At 44.4% G+C, this 19,990-nt stretch overlaps 2 protein-coding genes across 8 annotated transcripts in view; both read left to right on the top strand.

Annotated features, from left to right (window-relative positions):
• The window catches only part of SH3KBP1 (SH3 domain containing kinase binding protein 1), a 174,811-nt gene extending 164,003 nt beyond the window's left edge, over positions 1-10,808 (top strand). For 3 of the 4 annotated variants that reach the window (XM_070750739.1, XM_070750737.1, XM_070750738.1), the window contains 2 exons: positions 1,120-1,183; positions 8,907-10,808. In XM_070750739.1, the coding sequence (XP_070606840.1) occupies positions 1,120-1,183; positions 8,907-8,948 (106 nt within the window). In that variant the 3' untranslated portion in view covers positions 8,949-10,808. The remainder of the gene's footprint in view (positions 1-1,119; positions 1,184-8,906) is intronic. The other variant, XM_070750740.1, reaches the window with a different exon arrangement.
• A 4,555-nt stretch (positions 10,809-15,363) lies between these two features.
• Positions 15,364-19,990, top strand: part of MAP3K15 (mitogen-activated protein kinase kinase kinase 15) — a 77,745-nt gene continuing 73,118 nt past the window's right edge. Inside the window, exon 1 of one of the 4 annotated variants that reach the window (XM_070750625.1) lies at positions 15,364-16,223. In XM_070750625.1, coding sequence (XP_070606726.1) covers positions 15,869-16,223 — 355 coding nt within the window. In that variant the 5' untranslated portion in view covers positions 15,364-15,868. The other 3 variants (XM_070750626.1, XM_070750624.1, XM_070750627.1) reach the window with 3 other exon arrangements.

The following is a 19,990-nucleotide window of genomic DNA, read 5'->3' on the forward strand; positions in this document are numbered from 1 at the left end:
AGCAAGTTCGATAGCGGCGGGCGAACGGGGCGAGCGGTGGGCGAACGGGACGAGCGGCAAACGGCGGGCGGGCATCAGCGAGGATCCGAGGCAGCGGGGAAGACCCAGGGAACGTTCCTTCAGCCGCCCAACAGCTGATCTGCTCGGTAGCGCGGCAGCAGCGAGGAGCCGAAGATGAGGTTTCCCCGTTGCCCAGGCAAAGGGGAAACCCCATCGTCGGCTCCTCGCTGCTGCCGCGCTACCGAGCAGATCAGCTGTTGGGCGGCTGAAGGAACCTTCCCTTGGTCTTCCCCACCGCCCACACGCAAACTTCACCATCTGCGCATGTGCGGCCATGAAAAAATGGCCGCACATGCGCAGATGGTGTTTTTACTTCCGCACCGCTATATCGCGAAAAATCGAGTTTCGCGAGGGGTCTTGGAACGGAACCCTCGCGAAACTCGAGGGATCACTGTAACTACAAGTACAGAGCTGTCAGAAAAATGTTCTCCAACCAGGGATCAGCTAACTGTTTTACTTTGGAAAGTAAATTAGGCACTTCTTTCACCAATATACAGTATACATTTAATTGTGATATCCTTAAATGTGCTGATATATTTTTTGCCATTTTTGGCTGCCTAACAACATTTGCAGCATTTGTAAGTATGAATTGATCTTAAAGGTTAAGAAAATGAAATTTCTATTTGCCAGTTTTTTCACATATACATAGAATTTCCTAATTCCCATAAAATACTTAGAAATCAGAAAATTGGTTAATATTCCTATTTACTATAATTAATGATACATGTACTCAAAAACCATAAATAGTTCAGAATGACTAACACAATGTTTGTTTGTTTGTTACATGATCTTAAAGGGTATTAGTATATCTTATGTCTGTTTGGGTTCACGATTAATTTAGCCTTTATTGAATATAGTACTAAAAATTCTAAGTTGTAATTTGTGCAGTAAATATCAAGTAAAGTATGAAATTATATTATGGAAATTATATTTTAGAAAAAGAAGTTTAAAAAATTTATAACTGGTATAATATAGCTACATTATAATTTACTTATTGTCAAAAATGTATGCTACCTCCCCTTGAAAATAGGGTCATTAAAATTTTGTGTTTTTTGATAGAAAAGAAATTAAGCAATTGCTGTCTGAATTAGATGAAGAAAAAAAGATTCGGCTACGGTTACAGGTACTTATATATGAAAGAATACATGAATCAGCTTTATAACTGAATAGATTTTTAATGAAACCTTGTATCTCATAGTCCAATAAGTTTTCTATAATATCGAACAAAACAGAAAAATATATTTGAAGCATTTTTTCAATATTGACACGTTTTATAATAGGCAAGAAAATATTATATAAAAGCACAGTAAGGACTGTGAGGTTGATGCTATTATACGTCTTAGCACAAATGATCTGTCACAAAAATATGTACTTTCTGAGCAGAATGACTTCCAGAGCTTAGAGTATGAACTTAGTAGTATAGATTGTAGGCTTATCTTTTCAGAGTTTTACCACTAAATGAGGAACAAAAAGGAAAGGCCAACATGTAGCAGAGTTTAATATGTGGCTAAAACAGTGGTGTAAAAGGGAAGGCTTTGGATTCATTAGTCATGATGTCTGCAGTTGGTCCAATGAAAAACTGTACAAAAGAGATGGTTTGCATCCATCAAAGAAAGGGACTGAGCTACTTCACATTAAATTCATAGATTTCCTGGATAAACATTTAAACTGAACAGCAGGATAGAGATTTCATTGATGCAGATCCTTTCTATCTTCAGCAATCTAAAATTAATATGATTAATAGTGTATGCAACATAGATGTGTGTGTGGGTAAATTTATCAGCCCTGCTGTCAAGCAAAGCCAAATATTTAATAGTGAGTGCCATATCATGTGTACTAATCAAACAGGTGGTAAGAAAGTAGGGGCAGTCAGGCATAACACAGGTTATGTTGACAGTAAACACAAGGTCAAACAAATGGACTTAAATATCTTTACACGAATGCACAGAGTATGAAGAATAAACAATTAGAAATAAACAACTACAAATTCAAATAATGAGGGAAGATATGATATAGTTGCCATTATGGAAACATGGTGGGATGAAACTGACAAATGGAATATACAGCTAGAGGAATTTAACTTATTTTAAAGAAATAGGCCAAATAAAAGAGGAGGTGGAGTTGCACTATATATAAAAAATAACTACATCTCTACAGAAATAGAGCATAACAATAATTAAAATTATCTTGAATGCATTTGGGTCGGTATTGGGGGGGGGGTGACATTACCAAAGGTCTATACCACCCAACCAAACAGAAGAAGTAGATGAACTTTTTGCTAGTCAGCTAACTAAGGTATGTAGGAAGCACATCACAATAGTAATGGGGGATTTTAACCACCCTGACATCAACTGGGAGACAAACTCTGCACCTAGTGGAAGATCCAACAGATTGCTAACAAACCAAGCAAACAACTTTGTTATCCAGAAAGTAGAGAGGGGAACAAAGGGATCAGCCATATTGGACTTATTTTCATTAACTGAGATAAAACGATAGAAGATGTTGAAGCTATGGGAACCTTTGGGGCAAGTGATCATGCAATATTGGAATTCAACATTATGCAAACACAAGCAGTAGAAAAAATCAAACTACAGTTTCGGACTTTAAGAGAGCTAATTTCAATAAACGTAGAGCAGCGGTACCCAAACTACGACCCGCGGGCCGGATGCGGCCCGACGAGGTCTTTTAACCGGCCCGCGGCAGCTCACGAGATTTTACTGGTCGATAAAATAAGCTCCCGAATCTCCTGTCTACTCACCGCGGTCGGCTGCTGAGCAATGAGAAGGTGGAGAGGCAAGGGGGCAGGGAGGAAAGCGGGCCTGCAATTGGCCCCTTCCTTTGTCGCCTTTAGGGAGAGAAACTGTTGCTGCCCTATGGCAGAGCAGCAACAGTTCCTCTCCCTAAAGGCGAGAAAGAAATTGGCCAATTGCAGGCCCGCTTTCCTCCCCACCCCCTTGCCTCTCCACCTCCTCCTCCCCTCCTCCTCCGTGGTGAGTGGACGCGAAATTCATGAAAAAGCGATTGGCAATTGAAAAACTGTCCACTGAAAGTCACAGCTAAGTGCACCATAGGTAAGTGTGTGTGTGGGGAGGAGGCGGCTGCTTGAAAACCCCTGACCTCCATCGCCTCCCCCCCACGGCACAAGGCGAGCAAAGCTACGCAGCCCCAGATCGCTCGCTTCTCCAGCCAGCAAATCCGACTGCCCGGCTTTGCTGGCCATAGAAGTGAGCAATCTTGGACTGCGGCGCCATGGTGGTCTTCAAGCGCGGCCCTTCGCGGCGCCCCACGACCCGTTCCTGCAGGAAGAGATCGGGCGCTTTACCGGGAGATGGAGGCGGCATGGGGCTGGACGCTGGGTGCCGGGTAGGGCGAAGGAGTGGACGCGCCTCTCAGCTGCAGAGCCGAACGGGGGTGGAGGCAGGCGCTGGGGTCATGCGGGGCCGCTCATCCAGGGGGGCATGGACCGGCAAGCTGCCCTCCGCTCTCTCTCTTTCTCTCTCTGTTGCCGGCATGGGGTATGAGAGAGAAAGAGAGAGGTAGAGATCGGGCGCGTTACCGGGTGGTGGAGGCGGTATGGGGCCAGACGCTGGGTGCCAGGGACGCGGGGGGAGGGCGAAGGGGTGGGTGTGGCTGCTGCCTCTCAGCTGCAGAGCCGAACGGGGGCGGAGATCAGCGGCGGAGACCGGCGCTGGGGCCATGCGGGGCCGCTCATCCAGGCTGGCGTGGACCGGCAAGCCGCCCTCCGCTCTTTCTCTCTCATATACCATGCCAGCAACAGAGGGAGAAAGAGAGAGAGCGGAGGGTGGCTTGCCGGTCCACATCCCCCTGGATGAGCGGCCCCGCATGGCCCCAGAGCTGGTCTCTGCCGTTGATCTTCGCCCCCGTTCGGCTCTGCAGTTGAGAGGCAGCAGCCACATCCACCCCTTCGCCCTCCCCCCGCGTCCCCGGCACCCAGCGTGCGAATGTTCAGGGCGAGCATGCTGGGTGGACTGTGCACGGGCCGAGGAGGAAAGTAGATGGAGGAAAACGTCCCCCACAACAGCAGGACGTTCCCCAAAACAACGGGATCTACCGGATAGAAGCTGGACGCCGAGTGGTTACATGGTGGGCACGCTCGACGTCGGAGGGCTTTGCGGTGGACATACTCGGTGCTGGAGTGCCTGGAAGAAGGAGGGCCTGCCATTATAGTGAACAAGGAGATTGTGAGAAAGAAACTGCCAGATTGAAATTGACAGTATGAAAACCTTGTGGCTGCTGGATGCTATAACTGAAGACCAGGAGATACAGAGATACCTCTCAAATAACAGCAGAGGTACTGGTAGACATTTGGGGCGACCCATGAGAGACCGGGGGTGTCGTGGAGGTGAGAAAGCTGATAACGACGACAGTGGCAAAGAGAAAACCTGGGAGGACAGAGGACAGAGTTTATACTCAGGATTGTTTGTCCTACTAATAACATCATACATCCCTTGGACTCACCTTTTTAGACTGGATGATATCTATATGAACTTGGCTTAATTGATTAATTAACTGACCAGTTGAAATATCTTCTACCTATATTTTTATTTTTATTACTTATATTTATCTATATTTTTAATAATTAATATTTTTAATAATATGAACTGTTAGTTTTATATTAACTCTTTTTAATTAAATTATTGTGGGGATTTTTAAGTGGATGGGAGGATGGTAGTGATGGCATGAATGAATGGGACTATTTTAGTAATTATTGGAATGAATGGAATACTGTGAATGAAAATGAATGGGAGGGGGGTGATAGATGGAATGGAGTGGGTGGGGGGGATTATAATATGTATGGAATGAATGAATATGACATGAATGGAATTTTTGGCACACCTGACGCTGGAAGGGCAGGAGGGGAGGGGACACTTATCTCTGGGGTGGCAGAGGGTCAAAATATCCCGGTCTTGCTGGGGAGAGGCAGGTATGGCGGAAGTCATGGAGCTAGCCGTTCCAGGGGAAGGAGGGATCGCTGCTTAGTAGCGATCCCTTCTTCAGGCTCCATGAGCTTAACTCAAGGCACTGGTGATGAATGTAATTCTGGCGCTGGGCTCAAGTTGTTGCTACTCAATGCCAGGTCGGTGGTAAATAAAGCTCTCCTCATCCGGGATCTGATCCTGGATGAGGAGGCCGACCTGGCTTGTGTGACCGACCTGGCTGGGCCCGGAGGGAGGAGTTCCCCTTTCTGAAATTTGCCCAGCTGGGTTTCGGGTATGGCACCAACTTCGACCCCAGGGAAGGGGGGGGAAGGAGTGGCTATTATAGCCAGGGAGAGTCTTGGCCTGCGTAGGCTCATTGCTCCAGAGGTTGCGGGTTGCGAGTCCCTCCTGGTGAAGTTGGACTTAGGGGTTCAGGTGGGCTTGTTACTCACGCACCTGCCTCCCAGCTGCGTGTCAACAGCCCTGCCTGTGCTACTCGAGGAGGTGGCCGGGCTGGCGGTGGAGTTCCCCGGACTTATCGTCCTGGGGGACTTCAATCTGCTGTCGCTCGGCGGTTCCTCTGGACTGGCACAGGAGTTCATGGCCACCATGACAGCCATGGACCTGACTCAAATTGTTCAGGGTCCGACTCACGAGGGTGGGCACGCACCCGATATGATATTCCTCTCTGAGCAACTGAGTAATGATCTGAGATTAAGGGGCTTAGAAATGTTGCCTTTGTCGTGGTCAGATCATTTCCTACTGCGGCTTAACTTCCTGGCTCCAATCCTTCCCCGCAGGGAGGCGGAACCAATTAGGAGGTTCCGCCCCAGACGCCTGATGGATCCAGAAGGCTTCCAGATGGCGCTTGGGGTTATTCCAGATACACTTGTCCACAGTTCGGCAGAGTCTCTTGCTGAGGCCTGGAACAAGGCTGCAGGGGAGGCTCTTGACCGGATTGCGCCGTTGCGACCTCTCCGCGGCACTAGACCCCGTAGAGCTCCATGGTTCAACGAGGAGCTCCGGGTGTTGAAGCGCCAGAAGAGACGTCTGGAGAAGCGATGGAGGAAGAGTAAGTCCGAATCCGATCGAACACTTGTAAGAGCTCATATTAAGACTTACAAAGTGGCGCTCAAGGTGGCAAGATGCGCGTATCATGCCGCCTTGATTGCATCAGCGGAATCCCGCCCGGCCGCTCTGTTTAGGGTAACCCGCTCCCTTCTTAATCAGAGGGGAGTTGGGGAGACCTTACAGAGTAGTGCCAAGGATTTTAACACGTTTTTCGCTGATAAAATCGCCCGGATCTGAGCGGACCTCGACTCCAATTGTGAAACAGAGTCGACTGACAATGAGTCAGTCGAGGTGACTGGGGCTAGACGTCTTTGTCCATCTGTCTGGGAGGAGTTTGACTTGGTGACACCTGATGAAGTGGACAAGGCCATTGGAGCTGTGAGTTCCGCCACCTGTTTACTGGATCCGTGTCCCTCTTGGCTGGTTTCAGCCAGTCGACGGGTGACACGGAGCTGGGTCCAGGAGATTGTCAACGCCTCCTTGGGGAGGGGGTCCTTTCCGCCCCTTTATAAGGAGGCGGTTGTGCGCCCCCTCCTCAAGAAGCCTTCCCTGGACCCAGCCGTGCTTAATAACTACCGTCCAGTCTCCAACCTTCCCTTCATGGGGAATGTTGTCGAGAAGGTGGTGGCACTCCAGCGGTCCTTGGATGAAGCCGATTATCTAGGTCCTCAGCAGTCTGGATTCAGGCCCGGCTACAGCACGGAAACTGCTTTGGTCGCATTGATGGATGATCTCTGGCGGGCCCGGGACAGGGGCTTGTTCTCTGTCCTGGTGCTCCTTGACCTCTCAGCGGCTTTCGATACCATCGACCATGGTATCCTTCTGCGCCGGCTGGAGGGGTTGGGAGTGGAAGGCACTGTTCTTAAGTGGTTCTCCTCCTACCTCTCCAGTCGGTCGCAGTCGATGTTAGTGGGGGGTCAGAAGTCGACCCCGAGGTTTCTCCCTTGTGGGGTGCCTCAGGGGTCGGTCCTCTCCCCCCTGCTATTTAATATCTACATGAAACCGCTGGGTGAGATCATCCAAGGGCATGGGGTGAGGTATCATCAATATGCCGATGATACCCAGTTGTACATCTCCACCCCACGTCCAGTCAACGAAGCAGTGGAAGTAATGTGCCGGTGCCTGGAGGCTGTTGGGGCCTGGATGGGTGTCAACAAACTCAAACTCAACCCAGACAAGACGGAGTGGCTGTGGGTTTTGCCTCCCAAGGACAATTCTATCTGTCCGTCCATTACCCTGGGGGGGAATTATTGACCCCCTCAGAGAGGGTCCGCAACTTGGGCGTCCTCCTCGATCCACAGCTCACATTAGAAAAACACCTTTCAGCTGTGGCGAGGGGGGGGCGTTTGCTCAGGTTCGCCTGGTGCGCCAGTTGCGGCCCTATTTGGACCGGGAGTCATTGCTCACAGTCACTCATGCCCTCATCACCCCGAGGCTCGACTACTGTAACGCTCTCTACATGGGACTTTGAAAAGTGTTCGGAAACTTCAGATCGTGCAGAATGCAGCTGCGAGAGCAATTATGGGCTCCTCCAAGTATGCCCATATCACTCCAACACTCCGCAGTCTGCATTGGCTGCCGATCAGTTTCCGGTCACAATTCAAAGTGTTGGTTATGACCTATAAAGCCCTTCATGGCACCGGACCAGAATATCTTCGGGACCGCCTCCTGCCGCACGAATCCCAGCGACCGGTTAGGTCCCACAGAGTTGGCCTTCTCTGGGTCCCGTCGACTAAACAATGTCGTCTGGCGGGACCCAGGGGAAGAGCCTTCTCTGTGGGGGCCCCGACCCTCTGGAACCAGCTCCCCCCTGAGATTAGGATTGCCCCCACCTTCCCTGCCTTTCGTAAATTCCTTAAGACCCACCTTTGCCGTCAGGCATGGGGGAACTAAAACACCTCCCCCTTGCCCATGTTGTTTTGTTGATTGATTGACTGTGTGCCTGTTTTTTTAATATATATATACTGTTTTTATGAGATTATTAATTTTAAATTGTAACTAGATGGGTGGGCATTGGATTTGGTATTATGTACTGTACTGTTTTTTATTATTGTTGTGAGCCGCCCCGAGTTTGCAGAGAGGGGCGGCATATAAATCCAATAAACCTAACCTAACCTAACCATTTAAATATGAGCAAGTAGTGTGCAGCAGCTGCTGTGTCCTAGAGGTAGAGTTCTTACCTCACAATCAGGAGGTTGTGAGTTCAATCCTAGATAGAGGCAGATGTAGGATCTCCTGCTTGGGTCCCTCCCAACTCTGTTAATTTGTTAAACCTGCAAGGTCTTTTCCAACTCTGTTGTTGTTGTTATATCATCATTATTGTTATTATTAACATTTTGAGAGGCTTTAAATCAGTGAAATTTTATGTCGATGTTTTATTTGGAGAAATCTTTCATCTATGTATTATTTTCTAACCAATTTGACTATTTTCTGCACAGAGAAAATATGTGTTTTCTATATGCTTTTTCGGGCAAATAATAGCTTTATAGTTTGTGTGTATAACAGAGCATGTGCAAATATTTTTAAAATTTCTTTCAATATTTCCTTTGAACCTAAGAAAAATCCAACCATGGATATCTTGTGTCAGATTTCCCCCTTATAGTCTCTTTCCTAAAACTCTTTCAATATTTTCTTGATTTAAATCAAACCAAAATGATTTCTTCCTGTTTTTGATAGTGTCAGCTTATACATATTGATTTTATTCCCTTTCTTAATAATTTATCACATTAAACTGAAAATGAAGAGTCAACATATTGGACTGAACAATGAATTAAGAATTCTAAATGCTTGATAAAATAATTATTTGGACATAATTTAATCTGGGTTTTTTTTCAGATGGAAATTAATGATATAAAGAAAGCTCTTCAATCAAAGTGAATTCTGGATGGATGTATTAATTCATAGTGACAGAGACTTCTGCCCCAAACAAAATAACTTTGTGCCAAATGATTAAAAGATCTGCCTACATTTCTTTGTTTGGACAACTAGCACAAGAATTGAATAGCACAACACAAATTCCAGTGAAGAACATAAATTTCTATGTGATACACTTTCTTGAAATGGCACTGGTTGTGACTGAATTTTTCATATTGTGCTAAAATCTTCTCTGCTTCACGTTCACAGGCAAATTGAAAACTCAGGCAGTTTAGTTCATAGTGGTACTATTTTAATGATATTTTCCATAAGTAAATTGTTTATCAGTTTACAGGTTTCATGAGTTTGACTTTTTAAATTGTCTTTTGTCAGAGATTCTTAAAATGTTTGTATTGCATATATCCAGAAATGAATGTGGATATTGGGTGAGGGGGTTTGTTCTCTTAAAGCAGATTAATGTGTGTTGTTTTAAATACAATTATTTATGCAATCTTATGTCCAAAAATTAACTACAAGTTGAATCTTAAGTTTGTGTACAAAGAGTATATTTAAAAAAGAAAAATCTGGTCTTTGCAATGATTTGTGCCTTCTTTTGCCAAACACGGATTGGAACTAGTTGTAGGCCAGATTTTAGAAATGTAGCTATCACAATGAGGTCTGTCTATCCACTAGAGGTCGGTCTTTCAGCATATTAACTGCTTGCTCATCAAAATATTCCATTTTGATCTGATTTGATTCAACTTAATGATGTAATAATCACACCAAGTTTGAGGCAGCTTTATTTTAACTAGTGTTGCATATTCTGAGAATTCACTTTGCTTACTGTCACTCAAACGTTAAACACCCACTTTTATCTCCAATTTTGCACATATTGGGTGAGCAGAACATGCATCATTTAAGAGCAAAAAAGGATAAAATAAAAATTAACAAGAGAAAATTATATTATTATATGCAGAGAACTATGTGATATTAACCTAATTTAAATAATTGTAAGCCTGCAAATTTGGGGTGAATGGTTTCTATACTGGCATCTTACCAAATGAGTTACGTCAAAGCTGTGTTTACATCTCTATACAGATAGTGAAGATTTCAGCTTTTAAAGGCAAAGGAATGTATATGTGTTTGCATAATATATGTGCGATCTCTGAAAAGTGCTTGTAACAAAATTATAGCTGGATTTCTTATTTTCATAGTACATTAATAGTGCAATCCTGTGCATGTGTATTGGAATGGGTTTTGTTTGGTTCAGTAAAATGTATTTTCAGATAATGGTATGTAAGATTGCAGTCTGATTTCAAAATCCTGGTACCCTTATTACAGAGCAAACATTAAAAACAGTAAGACACACATGTAAATAAACATGCATAGGATTGCACTTGAGTGTTCTTGAATAGCTGAGATATGTGTCCTGAAATATCCATCTTTGGTTATATAATAGAATTCTAGTATTTATCTTTTCACAGAGCCATGAAGTTTACACAAAATATCACATGATGACTTTATCATATCAAATATAAACATTTAATATTTATCATTTAAATAGCTACATTTAAGGTTGCTAACTTTTATTTGTTATTGGAGAAGAAACTTAAAAGTATTGCCATGGCACCCAAAAATGTCCTACAATTATGTTTATTAATAGCTTCATATCAGGAAAGAACATTCAGGCTAGAGATTTAGTAATGCATCCAAATATTTGTGTCAGTCATGTATTTCTTCTTTTATTAACATTGATTCAAGCACACTAATCAAAATGTGTCACTGTGTTATCTTTCAGGGTTTTAACATTACATTGGGGTTTCTGTATTAAAATGACCAAATCATCTTGATAAGTGTTTTACATTAAAGCATGAAAATAAATCATAGAACTAATTTGTCTTCACAGCATTCATGTAATAAATCAGTGTTAGCTCTTGTTGTTTTTCAAAAGAAACTTGATTTCCAGTCATAACGTAGGAGTGTAAGATATTGTGCTGCAACCAAGAGATCTAGGCAATGTTATAGTGTTATGATTTATAGACACTAGCTTAAATAATTAAAGTGGACAAAAGTCTGTAGGGTCTTGAAATGCCCTAAGTCCATGATCATGGCATTTCTTTATTGGCATGCCACTCTGAATGTTTTTGTGGAAATAAGTGTTTTTACATGCAAATGCATGTACCAAGCTGTGGAAATTGGTGGGAAAGATTACTAAAAATACTGTGAGATGGAGAGCTGATGGGGCATTATTATTGCAGCAAAGAAACCATTTTCTTTTTCATCAGATATTGATGTCCTAATGAATATTTTAGGAGGAATATTTGGTTTCTTTGTGTGTCCACATCATTCTCCCTTGGATGTAGTAATCTGTGCGTCATGGAATGTACTTGAGTGTAATTTCAACATGGCAGAAACTAAACATATGAAATAAGTTGAGCTTAAAAATAATATATTTATTTAAAAAAACAAATTTAAATAAAGTTTTTGTCCTTGTTCTGCATGTGAAGAGCAGTCCCAACATTGCCACTCAAAAACCAAGTGCAGCCTATATAACCAGGAAAAAGTTGCACTACTTGCTGTAACTAAGATGCCAGTGTGAAGTGGGCCCTGATTGTCTGAAAGTGTCTCTTGCATGAGAACAGTCACTGAGCCCAAGTCTAAGGCTCTGCCCCAGTTTTCCAATAAGACCTTTCTAGTTATCTTAGAGGTTTTCCAGCAATAAAGATACATAGCTACTAGCTTCAACATTGTGGGAATCCAACAGGGGAACAAGTAGCGTTTTGTGTGTGTGTCTGTGTGTGTGTGTTACATAAACAATTTGCGCACACACACATATATATGAAACACATACACGTGTGTGTGCGTATATATAAAGTGCTACTTGGATTCAAGTCCCCATTGGATTCCCACAATGTTGACGCTAGTAGCTATATATCTTGCTAGAAAATTTCTACTATATGTATGTATGTATATGTATGTGTGTACACACATATATATAAACACACACACATATATATACACACATAAATATTTATACACACACACACACACATACATACTTGAAATAGTTTAATAGGTTTCTGATTTCATTCACTTGAAAAACTTACTGTGAATTGTTACAATATAGATTCAAAGATAGAGCCTTGAAAACTATGACATTTTAAAATCTTATTTTAAAAGAAAAAATGAGTTCAGCATTGATTGACCTGAAATCAGGGTTCTAATTCCTTTTTCTCTTCCTGTTATGTTGTTAAATTGTCATTTTATAAATCTGTATCAAGAAGTCCAATGTATTGTGATTTGTAAAATAAGATTAAATGAAATTTTATGGAAATTCTTTGATCGGTGCATTGATTTTTTTTTTTAGAATTGGAATATTTATTTTACATATTTACAGATGGAAAGTGTTTTACAGTGAAATTATATTTTCAAGTTTTTAAAAGAAACTTGTGAAAGACCTGTGAGTAAACATAATTCTGGAAACTTTTTTCTTTGAATTGGACTAAATTGTATTCAGAAGATAGAAAGAATATAGCGATTAATTCTAGTTAACACTAGTACCATTCTTTTAGTTCTTATTTTTCATATTTAAATTGTTATAATAGAACTTTGAATGGCTTTATCACACTCAAACTTTATTTTTAGCTTCTCTAGTTTATTTTTCACTTTTAGTCAAAATTCTGCAATCTAAATATTGTTTCTAAGCTCAGTGTATATATGTACCTAAGCTAGTGTAACTGGACAGGCAGTGACTGAAAGTAGCAATTAAATAGTTGAAGTGAAGGTATATGAATGGAGATGACAGATGGACAATTGCTTTAGATATCAATAAGAATTGGAACCAAGAAAAATGGTGGTTGCTAGGGAGGAATGTTCTCATCACTGTCTGCCTGGTACAGTTAGGCTTCATGGACTTGTTGACAGCCTACTCAAGGTCAACAACTTCAGTCCATCCAAACGCCCGTCGCACCCACCTGATACCTTGGGACATTGGATGGATGACCCAGGGGAGGTTTTGGGTTCCTTTGTTTCTTGCACATCTTTTGCTTTCTTTTTGTTGCTATCACTTCTTGTCTACTAAAATTACTCATCTCTATCAAATGGAGTTTGGGTTTTTCTCTCCTGGACTTTGAATGGAAGCACACCTGACATGGTGCAAAGATGACCCAGGATTAGAAATCTGAAGACACACCTTATTTTAATTTAGCATCCAGGTTAACTGTTCATTGACAGCTTTTGGCTGTCAATGGCTATTGCCAGATATGTTATAAAAAACCTCATCTGTGATTTGACTCTAGATGAAAGATGAACCTTTTTATCATTGAGACTGGGTTGGGAGTGGGGACCTTCTCCTGGAAATGAGTTTGTTGGGGTTTCATATCTGGAATCAACCATGTGTTCATGGCAGGGAGAAGAGTTGGAAAGGGTTACTTGAGAGATACTAGTGAGTGATATCAAATCCTGTTATGCTGTCAAATTCATGAAACAATCACTTGGATTTCTGGAGATATCTAATACATTTATGTAAAAATTCTGAAAATCTGCTGAATCAATTCTCCAAATCAATCTAGCATAAAATTAAGGCAGAGTCTTGAGAGTCCAAATCTCTTTAACATACTTGCTCCACTCTACTGGCTGAGTTGTTGATTTTGCAATCTTCCTGTTTCCTTCCCATTGCCTGCTAGACCAGTGTTTTTCAACCAATGTGCTGCGGTACACTAGTGTGCCGTGAGACATGATCATGTGTGACGGGAGGAAATTAAAGATGGGTCCCGAAACTACAGCCCGCGTGCCAGATACAGCCCACGTAGGCCATTTATCTGGCACACTGTCAACTGCCTCCATCTGAACATAAATATTCCCACAGGGAATGGAGGCACAGGGAAAGATCACTGACCAATCACCTTCTAGGATTCATCCCAACTACTAGCGATGAACCATTAGCAGGCTGCCTCTCATCCACACCCAGGAAGATCCCCGCTTGGGCTGCCGCGCACTTGTCATTGTGTGGCCACCGTGAATAGTTGAAGGTGCTACTCTTGCCCATGGTCCCAATTTCTAATCCTGGTCAGGACTGGAGATAAATGTCATTTTGTGTAATTTTGGTTGGTGGTGAGCCCCAAAATTTTGTAAATATAAAAAATGTGCCGCGGCTCAAAAAAGGTTGAAAATCACTGTGCTAGACATTTCAACACAGACAACCAGAATGTGAGGCATTGTTTCTACAACTGGGCTGTAGGAATAAGCTGTCACTATTGTATCCATCTTGCTGAAAAATAGTATTCCCCTGAGATGCTACTTACTTGCTATAAGGGACTTCCCTAACTTTATACTGCTGGAGCAAATTGATTTGCCTTCTTTGGAGCAATAGCTAGAGGCTGGCTTTGAGTTCACAGCCACCAGAAGAGCCATGAACATAATGGGGTCAACACAGGAGAGAGAGACTGGATCTCTGATAAATGAGAGACAGAATACAGTATAATAATCTCTGTCCTCAGTATAATGCTACCTCATAAAGGGAGGTAAATATAGACTGAGATAACAGTAGCAAGATTTTAAACTTAGAAAAAAAATATACCACTTTTGGTCAAATAAGCCAGATTCTCCACTTTTCATTTTTGGAGGGTGGGAAAGGATGCAATAATTTTATCAAATTGAAGTTGGCTTTCACATAATTTTAGCTAGCAAACCATAAGGCCATTTATAAAACAGATAAATTAAATATTTCATATTAATATTATTAACTAATGCAACTATCTATTTCACAACAATGGGAAGATTAAAGAGAAAAGTAGATGAAGAAACTAGTTTTACCTTTCTTTCCACCTTAGCGAAGACAAAGAATTGAAAACAATTGATGTGCTTATGTCTCCCTTAGATTCCAACTACAGTATTGAATAAAACTGTGTTGAAGCTGTACAATACTATTAAAATAATGTTTTATATTTAATATTTACATTTATATTTGGAGATATAATGGAAGCTAATGAATGTACTGAAGAGTATTTGCATGAGATTTCCTCTGCTGCCTTTGATAAAATATTTCTCCTAATCGTATAAAATATGGTCATTACTCCAGTAATTTGGCTTGGAGATGCAATTTTGAATTTTTCTAAATAGCAGGAATCAGGGGCCCATCAGAGTTAAACTGCTTTGTATTTGCACAGTCATCTTTTTGCAGCTCTAGTTTGCACAGAAACCTATTGCAACTTCCTATTTTGAAACTACCGATTTTGGTAATCAGTCAGCTTGAAAGCCATCACTTCCCCTAATAAAATCTTTTTTAAAAAAATAATAATAATGTCCGCATTATAAGATTCCATCGCGGGGGACAATCACCAGCCATTCCTAGAATAACTGAAACGGGTCTAACGGTAACTTTTCATGATGACCAGAGGTTAAGGACAACGCACAGTGTGTGGAAAGGCAGGTCTTCCAAGGGCCTAATCCTAGGAGGAGCCGAAGCGACTTTCCTTCCCCCCACCCTTAACTCCGGCCGTACTCCGCCTCTTTTAAAACCCTCAAACTCAGCTGGGCAGCAATAACTACTGGCGCCTGGCACGGTCCGAATGAGAGAGGCCGACCGGAGGAGGGCGAAGCAGGTACTGCCGCCAGTCCGGCTCAGAGAACCGCTTTTAGAAGCAAAGGTCTAGCAGGCGACAGCCGGCGACCTATTTCGCTAAGCGACAGACGCGCTCCCTGAGACTCCTGAAGCTCAGTTCCAAGTAGCAGCTGACCTGGGCAGTGGGAGAAAGGCATCGCCTAGCGGGCCGCCGTCCTCTCCCTCCCTCCCTTGACTTTCAGCTACACGCCGGGAAAGTTTGCTCGGCCGCCCCTCTCGCTTAGCGTCCTTAGAAAAGGACGTGAGGCGGACAGGCGGGCGCACGGGGTTCGGCATCCCGCCGCGCGCGCCCCGACCCAGTTAGCACCGACTACCGGGCCCCATGGAAAACCACGTGAGCAGCGGCGAACAGCCGGGACTTAGTGGGGACGCCGAGCAGGTCAGCCCACCGAATGGCGCCCCCGAAGCGATTGCGGCTTCGGAAGATACCCCGGGGTTCGTCGCTGACGGCGGGGGAGAGGCGAGCAACGGCCCCCTCGTGCGCCCGCGGTCGCTCCGAGCCGTGTACGTGGTCAACGAGAATCCGAAAGGGAGCTCTGGGGCGCGGAGTCCCGAAGTTGGGGCGTTGCTGTGCTTGGTGCGAGCTTGTGAGGCCGCCGGAGCCCAGCTGACCACCGTCAACTTCGGAGAGCTGGACTTCGGCGAAACGGCCGTGCTGGACCTCTTCTACGACGCGGGTGAGTAGCTGGCGGCAGGGAGAGGAGAAAGGCGTCCGGGGGAGAGCTTCCAGCCGCTCCGAGGGCGTTCCGGCTCCAGGCCTCGCCCAGTCGCGCGTCTTTCTGTCTAACTGGTAAGTCGGACTTGACTCTTAGGGAGCAACAGATCGCAGCTCCGAGTCAGCTGACTGCCACACTGTTACTGCAGTGTTTTTCAACCTTTTTTCTTCAGGGGAAGCCTTTGGTGTCGTCAGATTTCTGGCAGAACTCTGGTTGAAAAACATTGCATTAAGTTGTACATCCTGAAGCTGAAATAAAATTCTTTTATTGGCCAAGTGTGATTGGATACACAAGGAATTTGTCTTTGGTGCATATGCTCTCAATGTACATAAAAAAAGATACATTTGTCAAGAATCATGAGGTACAATACTTAATGATTCTCATAGGGGTCAAATAAGCAATCAAGAAACAATCAATATAAATCATAAGGATACAAGCAACTAGTTACGGTCATAGTCATAAGTGATAGGTGATAGGAATGATCAGGGCCGCCGATAGACCGGCACTACTGGGAGTGGTGTCATGGGCCCGGCGAAATTGAACAATTAGGGGGGCCCGCAGTCAGCAGCTCCTTGCACATGCGCAGACTGTACCCTCCCTCTTTTGCCGGCCACCTGCCTGAGCCTCACCTCAGCAAACTAAAAGGCCCGGCCAAATTGATTAGGTGAGGCAGGCGGCCCGGCCGGCAAAAGAGGGAGGGTACAGTCTGCGCATGTGCAAGGAGCTGCTGACTTGGCGCCAGGAGGCTGGCCGGCGGGGGCGGGGCCCCCTAATTGTTCAATTTGGCTGGGCCTTTTACTTTGCTGAGGTGAGGCCCTCCCAAATTGAACAATTAGGGGCAGCGGCGCCAGCAACGGGTCGGTGGAAGAGAAAGAGAATGGGAAGAAGGTCCTTCGGCCTCAGAGTTCGGTGACCACAGCTTGGCTGATCTTCTATAACATCACCATGACGGCTGGAATCCCACCCCCATGAGGAAAGAAGGCAGGGAGGCCGGCAGATAGGCAGGGAGCCCCGATGGCAGCCGTGGAAGGAGCTCGGCCCTCCGGAAGCCAAGCTCCCCATCGCTATGGGAAGCCGGTCGCTTCTCCTGCTGAGCCCAGTCCTTGCCCGGTGGCTTTCGGTTCCTCCCGCCGAGGAGCTGCAAGGCTGGCCCCGGAGCCCTGCGCGGCCAGCATTCCCTCGTGCCCGGCGGGCTCCCCTTTCCTAAACCCCCGCCAGCCCCCTCATTCCCTTCCCGCTCTGCCCTCCTTCCCTGGGCATGGGGGCTTCCACCGCCACCGCCTTCCGCAACGCCCCCCGAGGAGCCGTGTGGGTCTCCAGCCTTCTCCTGGTGAGTCACCGCGGCAAGGATGCGGGCGAGGGAGAAAGGGAAGAATCCGGGGCCTCGGGCGCTTCCCTCTTGCGGTAGAGGGGTAGGTGGTTTATGGGGAGCGGGGGAGGGAAGGAGCTGGCATAGTAAAAATCACAATTTCTTTCGTTGCTTTTTCTTTCTTTCTCTATTTCTCTCTTGCTCTTTCATTCTTTTTTCTTTATCTTGCTTTCTTTCTTTCTCTTTCTTTCTCTCCTTCCTTCCCTCTTTCCATTTCTTTCATTCCCCCTCTCTTTTTATTTCTCTTTCATTCTCTTTCTTTCTTTTCTTTCTTTTTCTTTCTCTCTTTCTCTCTTGCTCTTTCATTCTTTTTTTCTTTCTCTTTCTTTCTTCCTCTTTCTTTCTCTCCTTCCTTCCCTCCTTCCATTTCTTTCATTCCCCCTCTCTCTTTTTATTTCTTTCATTCTCTTTCTTTCTTTCTCTTTCTTTCTCTTTTTCTTTCTCTCTTTTACCTTTCCTTCCTCTATTTCTTCTTTTCTTTCTCCTTCCTACCTTCTTCCCTCCCTCCCTTCCTTCAGTCCTTCCTCTCTTACTCTCCCCTTTCATAAGTTTCCTTCCTTCCTTCCTCTGTTCCTGTCCCTTCCCCCTTTCTTTCTTTCTTTCTTTCTTTCTTTCTTTCTTTCCTTCCCTCCCTCAATTTCTTGCTTTCCTTCTCCTTCCTCCCTTCTTTCCTCCCTCACTCCCTTCTTTCACTCCTTCCTCTCTTACTCTCCCCTTTCACACCTTTCCTTGCTTCCTTTGCACCCTTCCTCTGTTCCTGTCCCTTCCCTCTTTCCTTCCTTCCCACCCTCCGTCCATTCATTCACCCATTCCTCTCTTGATTGCCCCTTTTACCATTCCTTCCTTCCTTCCTTCCTTCCTTCCTTCCACCCTCCCTCCTTCCTTCATAGCTCGCCCTTGCCTTTCTTCCCTTCCTTCCAGATGGGAGTGCCCCCTCAACACACCCGCCCAACTGCTGGTACCCTGCTTTTTCTCTCCCCTCGTCCTTTCCAACTCCTCGCCGGTGGCTGCCGGGTGTGGGATCCCCCTCCCCTTGCTAGAAAGCACATGGTTTTGTCAACAAGAAGGGAGAAGTGCCAAGGAGCCGTAAATAAGCCTCGCTCTGCCTGACCGATGCCAGGAGGATCTTTCTTTCCCTTGTCACTCCCACTTCTTTCTTTCTCCTGGACGAGTCCACACAATCGGCTTAACCCAGTTCCTGAAATAGCCTATGGCAGTGCTTCCCAACCTTGACAACTTGAAGATATCTGGACTTCAACTCCCAGAATTCCCCAGCCAGCATTCGCTGGCTGGGGAATTCTGGGAGTTAAAGTCCAGATATCTTCAAGTTGCCAAGGTTGGGAAACATTGGCCTATGGGACCGCCTCGCTTGGCATGAAGCGGGAAATGATCCCCGGGGGATGGAGTGGCTTGGCGACTTAAAATAGTTTTAAAATGGCAGGGGGGGGGGCAGACACTTAGGCTGTATGGGGCCCCAAAATTCCTGATGGTGACCCTGGGAATGATGAGAAGATGAGTAATAGTAATGCAGCCTTAGAGGATGGAGGCAGAATCAGCAAGTGCTGCTACCATGTGAGGGTCCGTGGCTGTGGAGTAGCAAAGAGAGGGAAAGAGAGAGGCTGCATGTACTAACACAGCATTAACAGATGGAATTCAGCTTGAAGAATTTGAAATCCATACCCTTATGAAATTGTAATATACCTTGAAATAATAGTTTTAAATTGTAAAATCAACAGTGGGGATTGATATATGCAAAAGCAGAGAGAAACTCCATTAAAACAAACCATGCAATACTACAATGCGTTGAATCTCAGTAAATCAAGGAAAACATTGATTTAAAATATGTGTTATATATGTTTCATTTGAGAACCATACAAATACTTTGTTAGTTTTGGAATAGTACTGTATTTTTCAGAGCATAAGACACACCTAGATTTTAGAGGAGGAAAACAAGGAAAAAATTATTCTGAACCAAATGGTGCAGTAATATATTATTTAATAAAATATCAGTGTAGCAGAATACTTTTTACAACCATGTACACTTTTTACAAACTTCAAACTTGACAGCTTGTGGATTTCAACTCTCAGAATTCCTCCAGTCATGCTAGCTCAGGAATGGGAGTTGAAGTTCACAAGCCTTAAACTTGCCAAGTTTAAAGACCCTTGCACCCCTAGCCCAGGGGTCTTCAAACTTGACAGCTATAAGACTAGTGGGCCAACTCCCAGAATTCCTTCTCCAGTCATGCTAGATGAGGTAATTAGAAGGCAAAAATAGTATTGTTTTTGCAAAAAATGAGCCATTTTCACCTGTTTTTTCACAAAAATTGGGGGGGGGGGGGCAGCAAAGGGTCTGGGAAGC

The sequence above is a fragment of the Erythrolamprus reginae genome, chromosome 4 (assembly GCF_031021105.1).
Source record: "Erythrolamprus reginae isolate rEryReg1 chromosome 4, rEryReg1.hap1, whole genome shotgun sequence".
Taxonomy (NCBI): Eukaryota; Metazoa; Chordata; class Lepidosauria; order Squamata; family Dipsadidae; genus Erythrolamprus; species Erythrolamprus reginae.